This window comes from Staurois parvus, unplaced genomic scaffold, assembly GCF_062004578.1.
Source record: "Staurois parvus isolate SC_StPar_1 unplaced genomic scaffold, SC_StPar_1.0 ptg000118l, whole genome shotgun sequence".
NCBI classification, from domain to species: Eukaryota; Metazoa; Chordata; class Amphibia; order Anura; family Ranidae; genus Staurois; species Staurois parvus.
Window position 1 is genome coordinate 3,806,183 of NW_028317914.1, and position 26,405 is coordinate 3,832,587.

Genomic DNA, 26,405 nt, shown 5'->3' on the forward strand with positions numbered 1-26,405 from the left:
TCTCTGTAAATCCTAGAGATGGTTGTGTGTGAAAATCCCAGTAGATCAACAGTTTTTTAAAAACTCAGACCAGCCTGTCTGGCAGCAACAACCATGCCACGTTCAAAGTTACTTAAATCCCCTTTTTTACACATTCTGATGCACGATTTGAACTTCAGCAAGTCATCTTCACCACATCTGCATGGCTAAATGCATTAGGATTCTGTCATGTAATTGGCTGATTAGCAATTTGTGTTACCAAGCAATTGAACAGATGTACCTAATAAAGTGGCCTGTGGGTGTATATGTACACCAAAGTGGGGTTCAGAATTAGTTCAATCTTCAGAAAATCCTTCACATTGCACCTTATAGTGAGCAGCACCTGGCCATGCACAGGAGTGCAGTCACCCCAGCAAACAGCGAATGTAAACTGAGCTGTGCATGTGGGCTATTCGCATGCCATTCCTGCCGCATGAATGCGCTGATCCGTTGCAATCCAGTGGATGCATCAAAACAGCCATGTAAACAGGGCCTTAGAAATTTGTTAGTTCGAGAAAAAAAATTCCATCCTGCTCCTTCCAATTTTTTGTTACTGTGGTTGAAAATGAACATCGATTTGACCCCACTAATGATTATAACATCCAACCAACGTTCTTAAGACAGGAAATTGCGAACAAAATTCTACTAGTGTATAGCAGGTTAAGCAACAAGATGGCTGGCGTATGCTGTATACTACTATCACAGAGGTACATTATAGCTGGCACATCAATTCCTCCCAGTCTTCTCATTCCAATGGATTTTTCTTGTCTACTGGGAGAGGAATTCATGAAGCACAATATTGTTTCAATGATGATGAAATCTGCCAAGTTGCTGTTAAATTTCAAAGGGAATTCTCTCCAGGAACCTTCCAGGTAAACAATTCCCCCTGGGCCTGCATACAATTTTCTTTTCCATTACATTTAAATGAACTTGTTTCTGTTTTTGTTTTTTTTTATACACCCGTGAGGAGCTGACACACAACATCTAAATTCTATGGTTCAAGAGTAGTCTTCTGTAACACACTGAAAAAGGCATTCCATGAAAAAATGTACAGCTAGTGTACTAAAAGAGACCTCATCCTTCTGATCCCTGGACAAGTCAGGGCCAGGAGCTCCGTCTCAGATTCTGTTCCGATGTAATACAGAGCTGCATTAAAATGAACACATTAGGGCCTCATTCAGATGGACTCTGGCACCCTTCCTGCATGCTTGAGCCGTGCTTTTTTCAAATCTGCCTCGAGTTATGTGCAGGCAGACTATAGAAGGGGATGCAGATGCAGCATCTGCATGGACACACCTGCATGTCAAAATTTGGACCCACGCACAAACGAGTACAAGGATCCAATTGCAGATTGTGTGCATTTGGATTTATATAGTGCCAACAGTTTGCTCAGCGCTTTACAATATAAAGAGAGATAATACAGCAACAATACAGTTCACTACAAGAGGGTTAGGAGGGCCCTGCTCCTTGGAGCTTACAATCTAAGAGGGAGGGGCTGGTGGTACAAAAGGTAATAACTGCAGGGGGGTGAACTGACAGGAGGAATAGAAGATTCCATTATTAGCTGAAGGCAGCATAGGCTTCCCTGAAGAGATAGGTTTTCAGAGATAGCCTAAAAGTGGGCAGAGTAGGCGATAGTTGGATAGATTGGGGTAGAGAGTTCCAGAGGATGGGGGAGGCTCTGGATAAGTCCTGGAGACGAGCATGGGAGGAGGAGACAAGGGAGCTAGAGAGTAGGAGGTCATGGGAGGAGCGGAGAGGACAGTTTGGGTGATATTTGGAGACAAGATTGGAGATGTAATTTGGGGCAGAGTTATAAATGGCTTTATATGTTATTAATGTTTTTAATTTTATCCGTTGGGCAATGGGAAGCCAGTGGAGGGATTGGCAGAGAGGGGTGGCAGATACAGAACGGTTAGTAAGGTGGATGAGTTTGGCAGCAGCATTCATGATTGACTGAAGAGGGGATAGCCTGCGATGAGGTAGGCCAATGAGGAGGGAGTTACAATAGTCACGGCGAGAGACATGTGGCTGTGTCCATGCATATACAGCATCTGCATCCACGTCCATGGGCTGACTGCATGCAGCTTGGGGCTACAAATAAAGGGTGTCATGCATGCTGGACAATTGCCAGTGCCTGCCTGAATGAAGCCTAAAGGTCTGTATGGTTAGTACTGCCAGGCTCAAGGTTATAATTCATCTTTGAAGAGCTGTACATGGGTTAAATGCTTGTTTATGGCAATGGTGACGGTAAAAAGCACTAATACCCCTAGGACTTTACACACTGATGGCCTGGGTTGTGGATGGTCCCTCAGCATCCTCACATGCAATGCAGGGCTATGATGCCAGAGTGCCTAGAGCTGATGAAGACCCTTAGAAGAGGCTTTGGGGGCTGGTTTTATAGGATTGAAGTGAGCCTGAGAGACAAATTTTAGAATTGTATAGGTACTTATTTGTAATGTTTTATATTGCTATTCCATGAAAAAGAGGCCGGCCTGAAGTGATCCAGGAATTAATTTTCTGACTAAAGTTCCACTTTGCGTCATAGTCCTTTTTACTGGTACCCTAAGCTTACAAGAGCATTTAAAGAATAAGAATACCTGTATTTTGTGTGTAACATGTAACTGTTCACCTCTCCCCGCACTCTCCAATTCTCCTCCTGTGACAGTGAACAGGGGATCCTCTCCCGGGCACCAACTGTCACAATTTAGAAATAGTGTGATCTGTGAATGAATGAACTGCGAAAGATGGCTTGTAGTTCTCAATGAAATTCTAGGTAGCTGTGATTGCTCTTGTAGTTCACTACCCTTCCTGCACTTCATTCACTAGGACTTTACTCACTGATGGCCTGGGTTGTGGATGGTCCCTCAGCATCCTCACATGCAATGCAAGGCTATGATGTCAGAGTGCCTAGGGCTGATGAAGACCCTTAGAAGAGGCTGTGGTGGCTGGTTTTATAGGATTGAAGGGAGCCTGAAAGAGACAGAGCTTATGTTAGACAGTACATACATAAGTCAAGTTTTTTTTTTTTTCATTCAGCCAGCAGGTTAAATGAAAAAACTGACTTAATTCCCCCTTCCACACATTCAAGGTGGATGGGGAATGCTTCCGCTGAGCTACTGTATTCTGACAGTGGGGAGAATTCCCTGCCATCAGAATACACTGATCAGTGCTGCCGGGTCCTGGATGGTAATTACCTGTTGGCACCCGGTGATTACCGACAATCACCGACGGGGAGGAAGACTGTTTTGTTTACAAACAGTCTTCCTCCCTGTCAGCTTGAGCACACTGCTCGGGATGACTGCGCATAGCACAGCCATCCTGATCAATGTGCTTACAGTAAAACACACCCCCCACCCCCTAGTAAAACACTCCCAGCATAGTTAACCCTTTGATCGCCCCTCACATTAATCCCTTCCTGCCCAGTGCCATTAGTACACTGTCAATGCTTTTTTTAGCACTGATCACTGTATTGCTGTCACTGCAGATGTCAGTTAGTTCCCCCCCAGTGTCAGAATGTCTGTCGCAGTCCCGCTAAAAGTTGCTGATCGCTGCCATTACTAGTAGAAAAAAAAATCCCAGTATCTATACCTATCTATTTGTAAATGCTATAACTTTCACATAAACCAATTAATTTACATTGATTGGGATTTTTTTCAGCAAAGACATGTAGCAGAATACATTTTGGCCTAAATTTAAGATGAAATTTGATTTTTAAAATTTTTTTACTAGACATGTTAAGGTCCAAAATATAGTTTTTTTCTCAAAATTGTCAGCTTTTTTTTGCTTATAGCGCAATAAATGAAAAACACACAGGCAAACACCACAAAATTTGTGGGAAAAAAGGACGTAAATTTAATTTGGGTGCAGCGTTGCATGACTGCACAATTGTCAGTTAAAGTAACACAGTGCTGTAATGCAAAAAATGGCCTGGTCAGGAAGGGAGGTAAATCCTCAGGAGAGCAGGGCAAGTGGTTAATCAGTGTGCAGTGCTCACTGTTCTGTGATTTGCAGGTCTCATTCATCAATCATTGGCTGGGACACCCTGCCGCTGGAGATGCAAGTGGGGCGGTCCGCAAGTGGTAAACAAACTGATGGTTGACAACTGAAACCAAGCCAGGAGTGTGTATATAGGTCAGCAGGCGTATACTGGGCCAGAAGCTGCATAGTACTGCTTACAGCAAGGCTGTCACCAACTGTCACCTGGAAATAATGGATCTCATTCCTGGAAGTATCTGCAGGAAAAGCTGGATGATTCCGGGACTGAACAGAAAATAAAAATCTGAGTGATACTATGGACAGGACAGATGTTTCCTATCCCTGATACCTTCATATTTTACAGAAATCAAATGTATCTATGGTCAAAATGTAAAATCATATATTCAATTCTAAGTCCTATTCCAAGTATTTCTAGTCTACTCCTATTAATCTGAATGATCTTGAAGTTGGTAGACTTTCTTTGTGAAGACCCCACGCATTTACTTCCTGGAATTCTGTGACACGTAGTCACTATGCCCTGTGAGTAGGCACTGCTGTGTCACACCTTTCACAGAGCCTGCCTGAACTACAGAGGTGCTGAGAGGAGGAGTGCCAGGAGGTGGAGTCAGTACAGGAATTTCAACTTGCAAGCAGCAAGGTGCCATGGGATATGTAGTCCATAAAAATTGCAACTAAGCAGCAGAGGAAAAGCTGCAAATCATGCAGAGAATCCAGGAAGTTGTAGAAAGAGATGGCCAGTAGACACAGTATGAAAGAAGATTTTTCAAGTAAGCCTTTATTGGATTGCTAAAAAACTATTGACTGTGTTGCTAATACAATGATGATATTATAAAATAAGGAAGAGTATGCTGTGACCATAGATCTTCTATGAAGCCCTGCTCCAAACTGCTGTATAATAAACCCAAGCAGTGGGGCTCACTAGTCACTGCATGGGTTAAATGCTTTAGTGAGAAAGGAATAATGCCTAGTACAAAATGAGAAAATCGGACAAAAAATACCACTTTCGGAGTGATCGTCCGATAACCTTTGGAGGGCCGAACACAACAGTTCATGCAAAATTATCCAAAGGGGCAAGCACAAAAGTTTTTCTCATACGATAACAGAACAAAGGTTTTTTTGTTTAATTGGTATGGTAGTCGTCCATAAAAAATCGAGTGAACAAGACCGCGCATGCTCAGAAATTAAAGAATACATTACATTATATCATCATGGTAGTTGTATTCTGTTTTACGAAATTTTCATAACTCTAGTAACCTATTCGTTTTTGATATGAGACTAGCATGCAAAAAAAAAAACCCAGAGATCATTTGTGCAATGTTCTCATCATATGTACGAGGCTTAAGGTGGAATACTTATCCAGATGCACTTAAAGTGGAACTTCACTCTTTCAATCAACATGGAATGCTTCTAATCCTTACACTGCTAGCATTAGTAAACAGATAGGAAACATATCACATTTACTTGTTTTAACCTCTTTTTTTGCATTCCTTCATTTACTTCTTGGTTTCCATGCCTAAGCAAATGATGTCATACATCCCAGGAAAAAAATTAAAGTTAGCAGCTACAAAAACTGTAGCTGCTGACTTTTAAAATACAGCCACTTACCTGTCCCTCGGTCCAGCGGTGTCCTCACCAACGCTGGTTTCACTGGCCGTCTTCTCTCCCTTGCGCCGGCATCTTCAGTGTGGGCAGCCAGCTGTGACAGCTTGAGGCTTCATAGCCGAGTGCCCATTGCACATGCGTGAGAAGCACTGCGCTTTGTGAATGGCACCATAGTCTTCTGGGACCTGTCACGTGTCCCAGAAGTCTACAGGGAGGGAGGGGAGGAGGACAACCTCCGCTTCTGATCTCCTGCTAGTCATTCGCAGTGGAAGTGGGTACCTGTCAAATTTGGGTACCTGCTCCCCAAAGGTGCCAATCCTTAATAGGGAGGTGGGGACAAAGGCTTAAAGCGGAACTTCCCCTTTTGGGTAGAGCTCTGCTTTAAAATCCTACCTAAAATATATTGACTCTGACCTTTGACCCTTACCTTGACCCTATCACTAACCCTGACACTGGACCTACATCAAACCTTGATCTAGCGATTTTTTTTTCTTTATTTTTTTTTTTCCCTTTTGTTTGTTTACATTTTTTTCCCTGGCAAGGAGAGAAAGATACAATGTACCTTTCTCTCCATTCAGAGAAGAAACAAACCCAGGGGTGGGCTGCACAGTGAATGATCATTGTGATAGCCAAACAGAGGTTATCACCATGATCAGGTGACTGGGAATTGGGACTCCAGGTTCCCGATCTTTAGTAGGAGACCCAAGGCTGTCGGTGAGAACCTGGTCTTTGTGCTGGGAGCGCACAATGGGACACTCTCCCAGCACAAACAGGGGACCACATATATGCGGCACCCAGGTTTAAAGCTCACCTCCTGGATGCTGCATACATGTGTTACCAGGTCATAAAGGTGTTAAGATATTACCAAAACACTTTATAAAGAAAAACATCCAGTGTAACTAAAAGCAGAAAATTGGAGCTGCTGAATTCCCCATACACAACCAATACAATTGTCCCTTGTGATGGAAAAGCAGCGCCTAAGTTCCTGATCTCAGTATGACATGTACGTGCTCGCAGCCCTGCACTCTCTACACGTGTTCACTGACAGAACAGGAAACTTGAGATAAAAATGAGGAAGCCACAAAAGGAATTTTTTTCAAAGAAAGGCTTGATTTTTCCAGACCATAATGATGTCATGTTATGTGTCTCTATTAGATACATACCATGTTTGGCAGAGTTCGCTAAAGGGCTCAGTGGGAACCCTGAAAAGGTTAAATATGATATACAGTATCACAAGGCTTCCCTTCAGGTTATATACCAGGTCCCTGTTGTTTTAGTTATGCCTCTAGAACAGCAGTCCACAAACTACTGCTCTTTGTTTCCTGTAAACTGGCTCCTGCAATGAGCATGTCGGGCCTTCTCTTTGCAAGACGGAGCTGCAGGGCCCTGCACTGGAGTGCAGACTGTTCCATCTCCTGCCTATTTACATTAGTTACTGTCAGTCTTCATGATCTCCTGTCTGATGGTGTCTGTTTAGTTCCGGCCATGACTTCATCCAGTCTGTAAAGTATTATTGTGGGACATGGAGCATAGTCTGAGGTAAGTGACAAATGAACATGAATGCTGGGGGTACCTAATCTGACTGACACCAACAGTAAAAAATCCATTTGATCCTCTGAAAAAAACAATGAGACACTATTCTTTCTACAGGCATTAACAAAGAGGCATTCCTCCCACTGACACTAGTGATGAAGTACTATTCCTCTCACTGGCACCAATGATGGAGGACTGTTCCTCCCACTGGGACCAATGACGGAACACTGTTATTCCCACTGGCAACAACTATGAAGTACTGTTCCTCCCACTGGCACCAGTGATGGATCACTATTCCTCCCACTGGCACCAATGATGGAGCACTGATCCTCCCACTAGCATCAATGACACAGAGCACTGTTCCTTCCACTGGCATCAATGATGGAGCAATGTTCCTCTCTATGACACCAGTGATGGAGCACTGTTCCTCCCAATGGCACTGGTGATGCAGCGCCGTTCCTTCCACTGGCATCAATGATGAAACACTGATGCTCTCAGTGGCAACAATAATGGAGCACTGTTCGTCTTGCTGGCACCAATGATGGAGCATTGATCATTCCACTGGCACCAATGATGGAGCACTGTTCCTCTTGCTGGCACCAATGATGGAACACTATTGCTTCCACTAACACCAATGACAGAGCACTGTTCCTCCCATTTGTACCAATGACACAGAGCACTATTCCTCCTAATGGCACTGGTGATGGAGCACTGTTCCTTCCACTGGCATCAATGATGAAACACTGATGCTCTCACTGGCACCAGTGATGAAGCACTGATCCTTCCAGTGGCAACAATGATGAAGCACTGTTCCCTTTGCTGGCACCAATGTCGAAGTATTGTTCCTCCTACTAACACCAGTGATGGAGCACTGCTCCTCCCACTAACATCAATGATGGAGCACTGATCCTCCCACAGGCACCAGTGATGGTGTACTGATTCTCCCACTAGCACCAATAATGGAGCACTGATCCTTCCAATGGCACCAATGAAGGGGCACTTTTCCTCCCACTGGCACTAATGATGGGATGCTACTCCACTGACACCACCAGGGCATTTTGTACTCCCACTAACCAGTAATGCAGGGGCATTTTTTAGGCTGGTCATACATGGTTACATTTAGAATAGATTTATCATAGAATAACCATTTGTCAGAACATTCTTTCTTGCCATCACTGAGTTAACTAATTTTGTTCAAAAGCCCTTGGGGAGATAAGGTTTGTACCAAATACGAAAATAAAAGGACCACTAAATCATTAATGCTCCCCCCCCCCCATTGTAATAACACCACGTTCCTAGTTCACAGAAGTTCTGAATATCTGTGGTATGCCGGCCCTGATTAATTGTAAGTTCTTCTAAAGCTGGCCATACACTAGAAGGACCTTTGTTTCAGGAACATTCAAAATTCGAATCATTGGTGGATCAAATCGATGTTCTTTTTTCGAACACAGTGATGAGAAATTTCAAAAGAGTAGTGTGGAACATTATTCTCGATCAAACAAGTTTCTAACCGCAGATGTGGTTTTCATTTGGAAAATTATATTCATTCCAAAACCAATTGTTAAAGAGCAATCAAAACTGCTTTTGAATTTCATTATTCAAGTCATCGAATGTATTGATAAGAACTTTCGTACTAATGTTCATAAGAAAGTTTGTCGTAAATCTACATGTGTATGACCAGCCTAAGGGGCAGTGATGGAAGGTGGGGGGAGAGCAAGGGCTGAGCCTGCTGTGACTTTTATATCTATGACGGTGTGTGTTGGTGAATGTTTGAATGTACTTCATACATCAGGTGAATGTTCCAACACAATATGTGCAACCCTAACTTTCCACCCATCTCAGAGAGATGCCTTAGCCATTTCAACAGCTCAATAGGCTGCCTTTTAATTAGTGAAGATTTCTTTAATTCGTGGTTCACCATCATAAGCGTGATGTGTATTTCTGCTGAGCAGCAGACAGAATTCAAGAGACGAGAAACAACAGGGGGTATATTGTTCTGTCTAAACAATTAAATACGTGGATGTTTAATATTATTCCAGGAGTCCACCCATTGAAATGACTCTAAAGAACTAAGGCTCTTCCTTTTGCTTACATATATAAATAATTCACAGGCGGTTGTATCGTACACCCACAGATGTGTGATCTGTGTGAATTCAGGGGAGGGAGAAGAATCACACATGAGAACACTTTCATCTCAATGGAAATAAAACCCCTAATGGCCAAGCCTGTCCAGCCTGCTCCGCAACAAAGTAAAATGATTGGAATGTACTTGGAGGTGGGTATCCTGGATAAAGAGATATTAGGTAATATTAGTCTATCACAAGTGAGATAAGCCAGTGTTAACATACATGGGTCAAAATCTAATTTTAAATTGACTGAAAGCCCAATTCTGGGCAAATAAATAAAGCAATAGCAATCTGCATTTGAAAAAAAAAAAAAAACTCGCCTCCCGCAGGGTAAAGTCATAATGTGCTTGTATGCACCACACCTGTGAAACAGATCCCGCCATTGGTGCCCTGACAGGGAATCCATCTTCACCCGGTCCTCCTTCTGGGTTCACTGGCTCTGGCCACTTGATTGGTCAACCCGCAATGATGTCACTCCTGCAGCACAGTTCTCTCAATGGACATCATGCCATCCATTGAGAGAGCAGTGTGCATGTGCTGGTGATGTCACTGGCTGCTTCACATGTATATATCTCCTAAGTGCTGCATGTTTAGGAGATATTTACGGTACCTACAGGTAAGCCTTATGATAGGCTTACCTGTAGGTACAAAGCAATATAGGGAGTCCATTCCCACTTTAATAGCCGTTTCTGTCTAGGGGAGAGGAGAAACAGTTTTCCTTACCTGATCCTCCACTCTCCTGGCAGATGGCACTTCCCTATGCTCTGTTGGTGGACTGTCCCTTGGCGTCCTCTCATCCAATGCAAGGCTATGGACCCTGCTCTGGTCTTGATGACATCAGGGTTCTAGACCAGGGGTTTACTGTCCTTCAGGCTTTAGGAGGACCGGACTGTAGCCAGTGGGAGTATAAAATGCCCCGGTGTCAGTGGGAATAAACAAATTCTCCATTATTGGTTTAGTGGGAGAAATAGTGCCTCATTGTTGGTATGAGTGGGAGGAACAATGCCCCATGGATGATGTAAGAGAAATGGTACCCCATCAGTTGGAGGAAAAGTTTCTTGAGCTCCGGATATAGGCAAGCAAAGGGCCACATCTGGCCCCCGGGCCACAGTTTGGAGACCACTGCTCTAGACCAATGGAGTGTGGGGTTGCAGAAGAGGAGCGGAAGACTGGATACGTATATTCCCTCTTATTGTTCCCCTAGGCATAAATGAGCAAATATCCCTTGCAGTGCAGACACAGCCTTACTGCAAGGTTTACTTGTTTTATTCGATGGAGTTGGGCTTTATACACAGGCTACTCTTCCACCTTCATACAAGGCCCTTCGACCTTATGTTCTAAATAGTCCTGAGACTGCAATATGCATATCACTGTGCTCCTGGTTCCTAGCCCACTGCACACCGACAGGAAATGGAGTTTGCACAGAACCATGTAAGAAGAGGCTGCAGACCCACCCAGAAGTACAAAGAAAAGCTTTGCTGCAGAGCTGAGGTGAAAGATACAGTAGTGGAAATCCTATTGCACAATTTCTGAGTGTTATGCATTGCATTAGGAGTTATATTCAAATTTTTACCAGTTGCTTCTAAAAGACAAATGTAAAACCTCAACCCCTTTACATTCATTTAAAGCAGAAACCCAGCACAGAATCACAAGATAAACATGAACAGCCTATTAAAAGGTACAAAAGCAAAACTAGCTTTTGGTGCAATATTCACCTTCAATGCTGAGATTTTCCCTGCAGCACTGTTTTATGCCACTAGATATCTTCAGCCTGGTGGCCAAGTTCATTCAAACCACTTCCTCTGAGCCCAGGTTATCCTGGACCCACTTCAGCTTGCGACTGGACAGTGAAAGGAGGAGCAGCACACTCCAGCCCTGCTGTTAGGAATGGACTGGCCAGCAATGGTGGGACTCACCTGCCTTTTGATCTGCAGTACCAGGGCTGGCCAGCGGGTGCTCCCAGCAATCAGAGACTCAACCTGTCCAGCCAGACGATCCAATGTCTGACCCAGTGCCAGCGGTCATTCCAGTTGACTCGGAGCCCACGGTTGTGCCTGGTGACTCGGTGCCCGCCGCCCCGCCTGGGGGCCTGAGACCTGTCGTTCCGCCTGGGGGTCCGGCGCCCGCCGCTCCGCCTGAGGGTCCGAGACCTGTCGCTCCGCCTGGGGGTCCGGCGCCCGCCGCTCCGCTTGAGGGCCCGAGACCTGTCGCTCCTCCTGGGGGTCCGGCGCCCGCCGCTCCGCCTGAGGACCCGAGACCTGTCGCTCCGCCTGGGGGTCCGGCGCCCGCCGCTCCGCCTGAGGGCCCGAGACCTGTCGCTCCGCCTGGGGGTCCGGCGCCCGCCGCTCCGCCTGAGGGCCCGAGACCTGTCGCTCCACCTGGGGGTCCGGCGCCCGCCGCTCCGCCTGAGGGCCCGAGACCTGTCGCTCCGCCTGGGGGTCCGGCACCCGCCGCTCCGCCTGGGGGCACGATGCCTGTCGCCCCGCCTGGGGGTCCGGCGCCCGCCGCTCCGCCTGGGGGCACGATGCCTGTCGCCCCGCCTGGGGGCACGATGCCTGTCGCCCCGCCTGGGGGCACGATGCCTGTCGCCCCGCCTGGGGGCACGATGCCTGTCGCCCCGCCTGGGGGCCCGGCGCCCGCCGCCCCGCCTGGGGGCCCGACACCGGTCTCCCCGCCTGGGGGCCCGACGCCTGCTGCTCCGCCCGGGGGCCCGGTGCCTGCTGCTCCGCCCGGGGGCCCGGTGCCTGCTGCTCCGCCCGGGGGCCCGATGCATGTCGCCCCGCCCGGGGGCCCGGTGCCTGCTGCTCCGCCCGGGGGCCCGGTGCCTGCTGCTCCGCCCGGGGGCCCGGTGCCTGCTGCTCCGCCTGGTGGCCCGCTGCCTGCTGCTTCGCCTGGTAATCCGATGTGCCTCTGCCCGGAGTCCTGCCCGATGTGCCTCTGCCCGGAGTCCTGCCCGATGTGCCTCTGCCCGGAGTCCTGCCCGATGTGCCTCTGCCCGGAGTCCTGCCCGATGTGCCTCTGCCCGGAGTCCTGCCCGATGTGCCTCTGCCCGATGTGCCTCTGCCCGGTGTGCCTCTGCCCGGTGTGCCTCTGCCCGGTGTGCCTCTGCCCGGAGTCCTGCCCGATGTGCCTCTGCCCGGAGTCCTGCCCGATGTGCCGCTGCCCGGAGTCCTGCCCGGTGTGCCTCTGCCCGGTGTGCCTCTGCCCGGTGTGCCTCTGCTCGATGTGCCTCTGCCCGGAGTCCAGCCCGGTGTGCCTCTGCCCGGAGTCCAGCCCGGTGTGCCTCTGCCCGGAGTCCAGCCCAGTGTGCCTCTGCCCGGAGTCCAGCCCGGTGTGCCTCTGCCCGGAGTCCAGCCCGGTGTGCCGCTGCCCGGAGTCCTGCCCGGTGTGCCAGTCTTTGATATCCCGCCAGTTACCAGACCCGGGCGGTGGAACATTTTGCCCAGCTAGGACTGTTTGGAGCGTCCTGAGGCCGCTCCTTGGGGGGGGGGTACTGTTAGGAATGGACTGGCCAGCAATGGTGGGACTCACCTGCCTTTTGATCTGCAGTACCAGGGCTGGCCAGCGGGTGCTCCCAGCAATCAGAGACTCAACCTTTCAGCCAGCTAACACCTGGAACTGATGATGCTGGGGTATTTAAGGGATGGCCAGACCCACAGACTCTGCCTTGGTGTTGTGTTTGTCCTGGGCCCTGTATCTGTCCTGCATCCTGTTTCTGTCCCTCTGCCTGACCCTCTGTACTACGCTGCTTGTTACCTGTTTTGATCTCTGGCTTGTGACCCTGACCATCCCTCTGCCTGACCCTCTGTACTACGCTGCTTGCTACCTGCTGAACCTGGCCTGTGACCCCGACCATTCTCTGCTTGCTCCCCCTGTACCTACCTGCCCAATTGATATTGACCCGGCCTGCCTGACGACGCTTGCTTGTATATACTGTTATCTGTGGGTGGTTTGGTTTGGTTTGTTTGCACTGTATTATGTTTAGTATTGCACTGCGTTTATGTTTGTATGGTTAGTGTTAATAAATTGTATTGTTTATCACATATCTGAAGTCTGCGTTTCCCTGCATCAGTCACACACCTCTGGTCATACCTGGGAGCCCTGACACCTGCTGTTCAGGTCCTGCAAGAGGCTGATACCAGAGATCAGTCAGTGAATGGTGCTATATGTTTTAAGTGTATCATATGTTTTATACTGAGTATTTTTATTATATGTTTTTAATACACGTATGCTGATGTTAATAATTGTCAGATTGTGTTATAGGTCAACTGAAGGATTGTATGGTTTGAGATCTGAAAGTGTTAAACCTTGAGGGAGAGAGAGAGCACTGATTGCAGTGATGAGAGCCCCAACACAGTGGACTGCATGAACCAGCAGAGAATGTGATAACATGGTGTGACATACTTAACGTAGCATCAACTTTTCATACTAGCATGACCTGACGCCCAACAAATTACCATCATGAGTCACAAACAAAAGTAAGCAGCCCCAAGCAGATAAACATGTTAGATTGATAGGCAAGGAAGCCAACACCTAACACACCTAGACATACACTCGCACTCTTCATTACTATGCATGTGCATTAAAGTCAACCTGTACTGTATTTTATAAATGTCTGACTTAAAAATGCACCTCTTAAGGAGCTTCTGTTTCCTTTATTAGCCAGACAAGGCTCCTATGATTTAGAGCCCCTTTACAGAAACTGCAGGATATCACTCGATTTACTCCACAGCCATGTGCTCTGACATGATTTTGCATAGCGCTGCAGGGAATCCTTGCAGATATGGGAAGAACGCTGCCACATAACATGCTTCAAGGTCAAGTGGCAGGCATTTTCTACCTCCCCAGACACCCTTTTTCCATTCATTGGGGCTTTACTTGCTTCACAACTGATATTTAGGTGGTGTATATTTATAAATATATATATGGTATATAAGGCTTTTTATCTCAGAAAATAAGTCTCAACCAGGACCCCCAAAAAACCTTCCACACACACCCTCCAAATCACAGTTTGGAGGGATTACACACAGAATGCAGAGTTTGGGGGTACATTATGTACATAATGCAGAGTTCAGAGGTGCACTACATACAGAGTGCAGAATGCAGCCTCCTTCCACAGCTGCTTACCTCTGCATCCTTCATCCACATCTCACTTTCACCCCTCTTCAGCTTGGGCCTCTGCCCTCCTTCACTGCCCCATCTTCTCCCACTCTCCTTAAAAGCGCACATGTCTTACTTTTGTTGCTGTATTAAGTGGAATTACCCAGCTGTGTATGAAATCCGCAGCTCTCAGCCACCATACACACTACCATTTTTTTACTTTACAAAATGCTGTAAAAACACTGGATAAAAAATGCTGGTAATAGTTTAGAAGAATTTAGTAGCGTTTAGGAGTGCTAGCATTTTATTAGCATTTCTACAGTCCATGAAGGGAAAAAAAGCTAGGAAAAAGCTGTTAGGAGTGTTTTAGTAGGATTTAAGAGCATTCAGCATTTTTTTGCCGGAGAAACGCTCCCAAAAACTCAAAAAAAAAAAAAAAATTCTGCTTCTAAACCCTGAAGCTTCAAAAATGCTAGTGCACATGGGGAATCATAGTTGCAGCACTGTAAGTGTTAAGTCATAAATAGTAAAGAAAAGGAAGCCATCCTAATAGTATCGGGCAGCACAGTGGCTAAATGGTTAGCACTTCCACCTGGCAGTACTAGGGTCATTGGTTCAAATCCCAGCCACGGCACCTCCTGCCTGGAGTTTGCATTATCTCCCTGTGCCTGTGTGGGTTTCCCTCGGGTACTCCGGTTTCCTCCCACACTCCAAAGACATGCTGGTAGGTTAATTGGCTCCTGTCTAAATTGGCCCTAGTATGTGTATGTATGATTGTGAGTTAGGGACCTTAGATTTTACACCCCTTGAGGGTTTGGGACTAATGTGAATGTACAATATATATAATGTGAATGTAAATATATGCATAAATTGACAGCGCTATGTAACTACCTGAAATAAATAAATAAAAGTAACATACACCCCTATAGCACATTCATGGCAAGTTTTTGTGTTTGTCTTTATATATATATAGCATATAGCTATAGCATAAACTCTTTTTACACAGAAAAAAATGTTTGCCTGGAGTTCTGCCTTACCCACTTCCCGAACTACTGCTACAGGGTGGCAGGGCTGTGCAATATCACGTATATATACGTGATTTTACATTTCCGGGTAGGGGGCATGCGCGCCAACCTACCCATGCTGCCGCCATTGGTGGCACAGCTGTTGATCACTGGGTCCCAATCAGAGATTCCCCGCCGGCAACCGGCAATCACCGAGGAACACTGACAGGGGAGAGGTCTGTATGTAAACAATACAGAGCTCTCCCCTGTCAGCACCAGCATGCTGCTTTGTATTGCTCTGCATAGCAGAGCAATACAGGGCAGCACGCTTACATAGTAAAACACACACAGGCCACATAGCAAAACAGCAGACAGTTAACCCTTTGATCATCCTAGATGTTAACCCCTTCCTGCCCAGTCTCATTAGTACAGTGTCGGTGCTTTTTATTAGCACTGATCAATGTATTAGTGTCACTGGGGATGTCAGTGGCTATTAGTCAGTTCCTCCCCAATGTCAGAATGCCCGCCGCAGTCCCGCAGTCCCGCTATAAGTCGCTTATCACCATTACTACTATAAAAAAAAGTAAAAAATAAAATCCAGTAAATATAACGCCATTTGTAGATGCTACAACCTTCATGTAAACCAATTAATTTACACGTATTGGGATTTTTTTTTAGCAAAGACATTTTGGCCTAAATTTATGATGAAATGTGATATTTAAAAATTTTTTACTGGACTTTTTATAGCAAAAAGTCAAAAATATAGTTATTTTTCCCCAAAATTGTCAGTCATTTTTTGTTTATGGCACAAAAAATAAAAAATGCAGAGGTAATCAAATATCACCAAAAGATATTTGTGGGAAAAAAAGGACATAAATTTAATTTGGGTGCAGTGTTGCATGACCTCCCAATTGTTAGTTAAAGTAACGCAGCAATGTAAAATGGCCTGGTCAGGAAGGGAGGTAAATCCTCTGGAGGGCAAGTGGTTAAAGTGGAGAGAGCATAGCTATGGGAGGGACCCAGCAGATTTACACACTACAGGCTGCCTGCAGAAAAGTATAGTAAATGAGGGGCAGATGCAGGACCAGTTACTCTAAATATGTCTAAACACTTGTATATTTAGGCCTTATGCACACAAGTGTCTGGGGCTGTATGACATAAAAATGTGATTTTATTTCCCCACCCAGGAGCCACGGATGCTGCGTACAGCCATTCACAGAAATCAATGGCATTATGGGCATATGGTGGTACTTGCATAAGCATGCGTATGGACGTACGCCTAGATGAAGACAGTATGCAACCATCATATGTCTGTATGCATGCACATAATCAGGCATGTGCCAATGTATACCCGCGTACAGCCAAGACCCTGTAACCAGGGGCATATGTCCGTGTGCATGCACATAATTAGGCATGTGCCAGTGTATACCCGCGTACAGCCAAGACCCTGTAACCAGGGGCATATGTCCGTGTGCATGCACATAATCAGGCATGTGCCAGTGTATACCCGCGTACAGCCAAGACCCTGTAACCATGGGATATGTCTGTATGCATGCACATAACCAGGCATGTGCCAGTGTATACCCGCGTACAGCCAAGACCCTGTAACCAGGGGCATATGTCTGTATGCATGCACATATTCAGGCATGTGCCAGTGTATACCCGCGTACAGCCAAGACCCTGTAACCATGGGATATGTCTGTATGCATGCACATAACCAGGCATGTGCCAGTGTATACCCGCGTACAGCCAAGACCCTGTAACCATGGGATATGTCTGTATGCATGCACATAACCAGGCATGTGCCAGTGTATACCCGCGTACAGCCAAGACCCTGAAACCAGGGGCATATGTCTGTGTGCATGCACATAATCAGGCATGTGCCAGTGTATATGCGCGTACAGCCAAGACCCTGTAACCTGGGGCATATGTCTGTGTGCATGCACATAATCAGGCATGTGCCAGTGTATACCCGCGTACAGACGAGACCCTGTAACCAGGGGCATATGTCTGTGTGCATGCACATAATCAGGCATGTGCCAGTGTATACCCGCGTACAGACGAGACCCTGTAACCAGGGGCATATGTCTGTGTGCATGCACATAATCAGGCATGTGCCAGTGTATACCCGCATACAGACGAGACCCTGTAACCAGGGGCATATGTCCGTGTGCATGCACATAATCAGGCATGTGCCAGTGTATACCCGCGTACAGCCAAGACCCTGTAACCATGGGATATGTCTGTATGCATGCACATAATCAGGCATGTGCCAGTGTATACCCGCGTACAGCCAAGACCCTGAAACCAGGGGCATATGTCTGTATGCATGCACATAATCAGGCATGTGCCAGTGTATACCCGCGTACAGCCGAGACCCTGTGACCAGGGGCATATGTCTGTGTGCATGCACATTATCAGGCATGTGCCAGTGTATACCCGCGTACAGCCAAGAGCCTGTGTGCATGAGGTCTTTAATACAGGAGAATTTGGGAAGCATGACATATTTTTACACTTCTGAGATTATTTCTCCAGTGCTTAAACCTTTTTTTTTTTACTTTTTGGTAACGTGGAGATGGATTAGAATACCTGCCAAGATTTTATTGCTGTCCTTGTCCCTGTTAGGTAGATTCACCTCTCTACTCATCCTGTTGATCGTCATCAAAATCCCACATTTTGGACTGCCACTGGAACAAAAACAGAGGTGAATCTTCTGATAGGGACACTGGTTCTGTTGACAGCAAGGGATTCCCTCACTTTAGAGGGATTCTCTTTTACTTTCTATTTTGGCTATGGGACAGGAAGTGAAGGGAAATCTCCCCAATGGGACAAAAATGGCAAAAAGACTGACAGAGGTTATAACCCTGTTATACGTTATTCAAAATGAAAACAAAAAATGGCTTTTGATTCTCCTTGAAATAAATTAAGGAGCAGGAGGCTAGTGTACATATACAGTCACAAAGATAAATATTATAACAACATAACACATAACACCCCTAGCTACACCTTTAGGGCTCGTTCACACTAGGCTGTTTTGCCAACGCTTGCAAAACGCCCCTATAGCGTTTGGCAAGCGTTGGTCCGGTGTTTGCGGAGCGTTTTTAACGCTCGGCAAACGCTCCGCAAACGCCACATGCGCGGTTTAGCGGCGGTTGCTAGGCGTTTGCCGAGCGTTAATAACGCCCCACAAAAGCCTATAATGCATTTGAGTGGTGTTACCGCTCCGCAAACACCCCGCAACCGCGTCGCAACCGCACCGCAAACGCCGGCCGGGCGTTTGCGGAGCGGCACCATAGACGAGAATAGGAGGCTTCAAAGCCTCCTGACTCGACCAGAGGCGTCCGTTTTGCCGCGACGCAACGCAAACGCTCCTGTTAGAACAGCACCATGTGCTGTAATGTGCAGAATTGGCAGAGGCGTTTGGGAAGCGGTAAAAACGCTTCCCAAACTCTGCCGCCTGCACACAACGCTAGTGTGAACGTAGCCTAATACACAGGGAGCTGCTAAAGTACACAAACGTTTTCAATCGCTTGATATGTAGCAAACGTGTAATAAATACCATAGGAATACATATGCCTGCAAACACATGATTCATTAGGATTGATACCAATCCAGGATAGGACCAATATGAAGTTAATAGTAACAGATCAGTAACCAAGTATAATAGAGTACTATCATTTTGTATGCACCTAACACATCTTATCCAAAACAGCCATAACCACACGTGATCTCTGGCACAGACTCTATAAGACGACACTACAGCATTTGTACGGATACTTTTCTTGTAGTAAGAACTTCCTGAAACACCACACTTATATTAATATGTTGCTTAAGCCTTGCTCACCTGTATTTACATAGAAATTAAGAGTTACTACGCATAGGCTGTCTGTTCAAATACCATTAGCTTATTCCTCTCCGTATGCGAAAACCAATATAGATTTTTAATATGGTGATATTTCAGTATCGAGAGATCACAAACGATCAACAGAAAACAGATAAGGCAATAAACCCTACTTGTTTTATATAAAAGATCAATTAATAAATATGTTAATCTTTTATATAAATATAATAAAGATATGGATCTTTTATATAAAATATCAATTTACATATGAAACCACTACTTCTGGACCTGGATATAAGTGAGATGACGCTTTAAACCTAGAGGAGATGGTTATTACATAAAGTTGGCTTCTCATTCAGTAAGCCCAGTGAAGGACACTGCATACAGATTCTGGCAAGCCTTCTTTAGCCCTACAATGACTGCTAATATAACCCACAGTTCTTATCAAAGTAAACAAAAAAACATGCCAAATCTCTCAAGCTTTACAACTTTTTTAAGCATTATGCACACATGGTTTAAAAGGTGGCAATTGGAGATTGTTATCCTTGCCCAGATAGAACCCCTTAATAACAGGCTTTAAAGTACACTATAGTTGGCAAAGAGTTTTATGCTACGATAGCTGGTGCACAGAAGTCACCATAAAGTGACAGATTTTGTCTTATGCGTTGTTTGCTGATTGTAAATGCTCTGGTATCTGGGGTAAGGGGGAGGTATGCAGACCCACTTCCCATCTCACAGTTTATCAGGCCCAAGCACAGGCAAACAGGGGCAAGTTTAGCCATGCTTAAGTCTAGGCAAATGTTGACATTTGTAAAGTCATAAATTGCAAAGGGATTTCTAGAGGGCTCTAGCAGTGCTTTCAGTAGGTCTGTAATTAGACATCATGCTGTCTTTTTGTAAAGCCCTGCTCCTTCTGTTATGTGGTTATTTTGGTAAAAACTAAGTTGTGTTAGCTCAAATAGTAGCCAGTTCCTGCTGGATTGGCCAAAATTCGAGCGTGGGTGGTCCTGTTGGCTACACTTTGCTCAACAAAAGTTGATTTTTCAATTGATTTTTGGCGAAGAAGCTTGGTGGAAAATTGCAATTAGGTGCAATCACTGTTTGGGTATTCTGATAGCTGTCAGAATACAATAGCCAGCAGGGGGGATTCCTCCATCCATACGGTTTAGTGTGGATGGAGGAAACTATTAGCTTTCTCTCCTTCAGCCCACAGTCTGTATAAGAGGAATCTAAACTATATTGCCAAAAGTATGGGACGCCTGCCTTTCCACACACATGAACTTTAATGACATCCCAGACTTAGTCCGTAGGGTTCAGTATTGAGACTGCCCACCCTTTGCAACTATAACAGCTTCAACAATTCTGGGAAGGCTGTCCACAAGGTTTAGGAGTGTGTCTATGGGAATGTTTGACCATTCTTCTAGAAGCACATTTCTGAGGTCAGGCACTGGTGTCGGACGAGAAGGCCTGGCTCACAGTCTCTGCTTTAATTCATCCCAAAGGTGTTCTATCGGGTTGAGGTCAGGACTCTGCAGGCCAGTCAAGTTCCTCCACCCCAAACTCACTCATCCATGTCTTTATGGACCTTGCTTTGTGCACTGGTGCGCAGTCATGTTGGAACAGGAAGGGGCCATCCCCAAACTGTTTCCACAAAGTTGGGAACATGAAATTGTCCAAAATGTCTTGGTATACTGGTGCCTTAAGAGTTCCCTTCACTGGAACTAAGGTGCCAAGTCCAACCCCCAAAAACCAACCCCACACCATAATCCCCCCTCCACCAAACTTTACACTTGGCACAATGCAGTCAGGCAAGTACTGTTCTCCTGGCAACTGCCAAACCCAGATATGTCCATTGGATTGCCAGACAGAAAAGTGTTATACGTCACTCTAGAGAACACCTCTCCACTGCTCTAGAGTCCAGTGTCCGTGTGCTTTACACCACTGCATCCAATGCTTTGCATTGACCTTGGTGATGTAAGGCTTGGATGCAGCTGCCCAGCCAAGGAAACCCATTCCATGAAGCTCTCTATGCACTGTTGTTGTGCTAATCTGAAGGCCAAACAAAGTTCAGAGGTCTTTAGCTATCGACTCTGCAGACAGTTGGCAACTTCTGTACACTGTGCACTTCAGCATGAGCTGACCACGTTCTGTCATTTTACATGGCCTACCACTTAGTTGCTGTTGTTTCCAGTTGCTTGTTATAATACCACTAGCAGTTGACCGTGGAATATTTAGTACCAAGGAAATTTCACAGATAAGAGTTATTGCACAAGTGGAAACCTATCACGTTACCACACTTGAATTAATTGAGCTCCTGAGAGCGACCCATTCTTTCACAAATGTTTGTAGAAGCAGTCTGCATGCCTAGGTGCTTGATTTTACACACCTGTGGCCATGGAGGTGATTGGAACCTATGAATCTAATGATTTGGAGGGGTGTCCCAATACTTTTGGCAATATAGTGTATATGTGTTTGGCTATTTCAACCACAGAATGCACTAATGGAGGTGGCCTGGGATCTGCTTTAAAATAACTGCTTTTCAATAGTACGAACCAAATAGAGATTTTTTTTCATGTGTCCTGAACTATGAAGAGTCTCCTGACTACTCTATACATCCTTATACTTTCTTCTCCCTACAGTTCCCTTGATAAATGTAGCCAGACAGGTCCAGAAGTGAACAGAAAAAGAATACAACAGAAGGAAAACATCAGAATTTGACAATGTTGAAAATCAGTGCTGCCCTTTCTAAGGATAATACCCTAGAACTGGCCCTTCATTTCATTCATGGAATTTGTGACAAACAAGGTAGGCTCTGGAGCTATGTCCCAGCTATCTTAATAAGTTAAATGACCTCTTTTACAAGCATGTTCTTCCATATTTTTTGTAATAAATATAACTTTTTGGATAAGCCAGTGGAAGGTGCTATCAGGGTCAGTGCAATCACTCTTTCTCAATTTTTTACTTGCTATAGGTATATGTAAAATACAGCAGTATGTAAAGCCCTGCATTTCAGTAGGCACAAGTACTTTGCTTTGCATATCCAAATAAACATGCTCAAAATTATTCTGCTGGCCCATTTACTAATGCTGCCAGAAGAGTGTTGAAATGCCGGCTTCTGTACCCAGCTGCTGCATGGATGAGGTCCAACATGTATTTATGAATGGAATAAACCCTATTACATTATGAAACATGCATTTTTTTACTGGTCCTTTAACCTTGTTCCATCCTACAGTGCAGTAGCACTGGTGAACCATAGCCAGAACACAAGCCTGAATGTTTTATAAAAAGTATTACCATAGTTCATTGCCAAGTCTATATACCAACCTTTTCAGCCAGTATAGCTGTGTAGTTTATATATGAGTCCAATAGTGTAAAGGCTATACACAAAAGTACCAAATCCACAAAAAACACCAAACATAAACCATTTTTTGAGTGGATGCTGCTGTGTACATATTGCTAAGAGTTTACACCATTGGTCCCATCATTAATATTATTGTTTGAAAGGTTATACACAATAATATGTTTAATTAGGTACGCGCTGCCTCAGGACACTGTTCATGCTCCCTCCCGCTTTCCAACTCTGTACTTTGTCAAAAAGACATTGGCAGTTTCAAAAACCAGTTCCTTACAAATAAGATCTTCAAGAAAAGTTGTCAGAGTCACTGCTTTAAAAAAAACAAAGCCACCTGCTGTTCTAATCTCTCTAACATCTATAGCAGGGAACACACAATGCCAGACTTTCCAAAGAGTGTTTCAAGTATCATTTGCCATTGCTACGTATATATAATAGAAGATCAGACATTTAAAAGTATACTAAAATCATGAACCCATCTCCAATCTGAAGGGTGCAAACAGATGTATTGCACGCTAAGGTCAAGGGGAAGCAGAGTGTTTATATGTGTGTATTTATTGTTATATAGCATCATATATAATAAAGTTCAATGCTAGGCAGGGACTGGATGAGTTTATAAAAGTTTTCCTATTACTAACTTTTGTGTTTTGAATGTAAACAACTATATGGTAAAACAGTTTGAATGGCTATGTATATCCTCCAAGAGTACTTACCACTCAGTTTTATATGATATATATAAAACAATATATAGATATATATAGATATAGATAGATGTATGATATATATAAACAAAATATAAAAAATCCATTTAAGTCACTGTATCTCACGCAGTTTTTTCCTAAATTCCAACTGAGAAAAAAAAGTGTGGCATGCAGTGACTTATTTGGAGTTTATGTGGGATGACAGAGTGGAGCCTGTTGGTCTGTTGCACCCTTTCTACTACTGATACGTGCAACCCATCTCATTGCTATACTGTGCATTAATATATACAGTATATTATATATATATAGTTGTTTTTTTGTTTTTTTAAGAGGAATCTTACCAGGGCAAGAGGCACAAGCTGTGCCCTGTGCAGCTGCTGACCCCTCTCCCACCCCCTGTCCCATCACCCCATCTACTTACCTGGTCTACAGGCAATTGCACTGCATGGCTGAGGGGGAGCAGCAGTGTGGAGCCCGTGGTACTTGTAGCCATGGCAATCCCTCTAAATGAAGGATGAGGAAGATGATGCTCAAGATTCTCTCCCAGCAATCCACGGACAGGTTGACGCTAAGGACCTTCGCCTGGTCCTTGCTACAGCAGGAAAAAGACAAGAAATCCACAGATGTGCCAGCAGCGAGCGCCGTCCCCCCAGCAGTAAAGCAGTGAGATGCACCCAGCCACCCCCCACAATGTGAATCCAAAGCCACAAAGAAAATAAAAATTAAAAAAAAAAATCTCTGAAGTGCTGCCACTTGATCTCACATCATGAATGCGAAGGGAGAGCTGCAAGCACTGCAAAGCAAAGCTCCAGCGGCAGCAGCAGCAGCAGTTTATCCATGCAGAGAAATGACAAAGCCACAGCCTGTTCTTCCACCTCCTCACACTGCTCAGTGTACTGAATGCAGAATTAAAGGGAGGAGGAGGAGGAGGAGGAGGAGGGAGGAAAAAGCAGCACTGGGCTGGGAAACAGCAAACCTTCATGTATGGAAGCCCAGACAGCACATTCTGTGTCATTCTGCAAATCAGTCTTCCTACTGTACCTCTCCAGAGGGGGGTGCAGGGTGTAGGAGGAGAGTCACAGCTCATCGTGATGGGAAATGCAGAGTTATTAGGAGATGAAAGGCCAATGGTGGAGAAGGATCTGGGAGATCTGGGAGATCACAAGCTTAATAATGGCATGCAATGCCAAGCTGAGGTTTCTAAAGGGAGCAAAATCCTCTCTTGTATTAACCACTTCCAGTCCGGACACTTTTACCCCCTTCCTGTCCAGGGCAATTTTCAGCTTTCAGCGCTATCACACTTTGAATGACAATTGCGCGGTCATTCAATACTGTACCCATATGAATTTTTTACCATTTTTTTGAGACAGATAAAGCTTTATTTTGGTGGTATTTATTCACCACTGGGATTTTAATTTTTTTACTATGTAAATGAAAAAGTCCAAAAAAATTGAAAAAAGTGTTTTTTTTAATAAAATTTTGCAAATAAATAATATTTCATCATAAATGTTGGCCAAAATTTATTGCGTTATTTTTTTAGTAAAAAAAAAAATCAAATTAGTTTATAACCAAAAATTATACTTTTTAAACATTTTTTTTTACATTTTTATTTTATTTTTTTATATTATTATTTTTTATTTTTATTTTTATTTTTACATACTGTCACCCTAGCAGTACAGTGTCACCATGGTGACACTGTACTACTTGTGGGGGGTGATGAAGATTTTTTTTTTTTTTTTACACAGATTGCTTTTACACCCATATAGGATATAAAAGCAATCATTTCTCTTTCTCTCTGTCTGCAGTCTTGCAGTCATTGAAAAGTACTGAGTGAGCAGTGATTGGTCACAGCTTGTCACATGGTACAAAGGCTGTTGTGAATAGCCTTGTACCATGTGACCTCTGTGATCATTCACAGATTTCACACGTAGTAAACAATGATGTCACAAGTGACATCTTGCTTACTACTTTGCATGTAATCACTGATTTGCCAATCAGTGATCACATGATCGGGACCTCATACAGAGGTCCCGTCCGACGATCGGTGCTTCACTGTGTCCGGAGGACACAGCGGGCACCGGATCGCGGTGCTGCGCGCTCCCAGGGAGCGCGCACAGCTAGAAAAGGCGGGTGCCGTTTATGAACGGCAACCCGCCCTTGGAGTGCCACCGCCCTGCCGTTTATCAACAGCAGGCGGACGGCAAGAGGTTAAAAGAGGTATAGACTCCAGAGAGAGAGATATCATTCTACCCCGGTACAAATCATTAGTAAGACCTCATCTGGAGTATGCAGTTCAGTTTTGGGCACCAATTCACAAAATGAACATTGGGGAACTGGAGAAAATACGGAGAAGGGCAACCAAACTGATAAGAGGCATGGAGGAGATCAGCTATGAGGGAAGATTAGAGGAACTGAATGTATTCTCTCTTGAGAAGAGGAGATTAAGGGGGGATATGATCAACATGTATATATAGTAAAGCACTGAGCACACTGTTGGCACTATATAATTCCTGTATAATAATGTATAAATACATCAGTGGTTCATATAGTGAACTCGGTGTAGAGTTATTCACCCTGAGGTCATCACAGAGGACAAGAAGGCACTCTTTACATCTGGAGGAAAAGAGATTTAATCTCCAAATACGGAAAGGTTTCTTCACAGTAAGAGCTGTGAAAATGTGGAATAGACTCCCTCAAGAGTTGGTTCTGGCTAGCTCAGTGGATTGCTTTAAAAAATACCTGGATTGTTTCTTGGTTACACAGAATATTTTTATTTATTTCTTTCAGGTACTTATATAGCGCTGTCAATTTACGCAGCACTTTACATATATATTATACATTCACATCAGTCCCTACCCCTGAACTTCTGGTCTTCACAGGAAAGAGTTAACAGTAGACAGTGCAATCTCTCTGCAGTACATTAGCTTGGAGAAGGGGGAGGGGGAAACAAGGGATTGCCTTGCTGTTCTAGACCACAGGGCTGTGTGTTTCTATGGATGCACAAAGTGTAGGAAGGCACAACTCTAGTCCCTGCATGCAAAGGTGACCCCATAGGAAGCTGCAAGAGAAAGGAGCCATCCTGAAACAGGAAACCTGGGGCAATGTTCTTGACACCACCTTAAACAGAAA

The 26,405-nt window shown here is 45.0% G+C and overlaps 1 protein-coding gene across 2 annotated transcripts in view; it reads right to left on the reverse strand.

The window, feature by feature from the left end:
* Window positions 1-24,169, reverse strand: part of MBOAT2 (membrane bound glycerophospholipid O-acyltransferase 2) — a 358,785-nt gene extending 334,616 nt beyond the window's left edge. For both annotated transcript variants that reach the window (XM_089672019.1, XM_089672020.1), the window contains exon 1: window positions 23,698-24,169. In XM_089672019.1, the coding sequence (XP_089528145.1) occupies window positions 23,698-23,769 (72 nt within the window). In that variant the 5' untranslated portion in view covers window positions 23,770-24,169. The remainder of the gene's footprint in view (window positions 1-23,697) is intronic.
* Window positions 24,170-26,405: the final 2,236 nt, after the last annotated feature.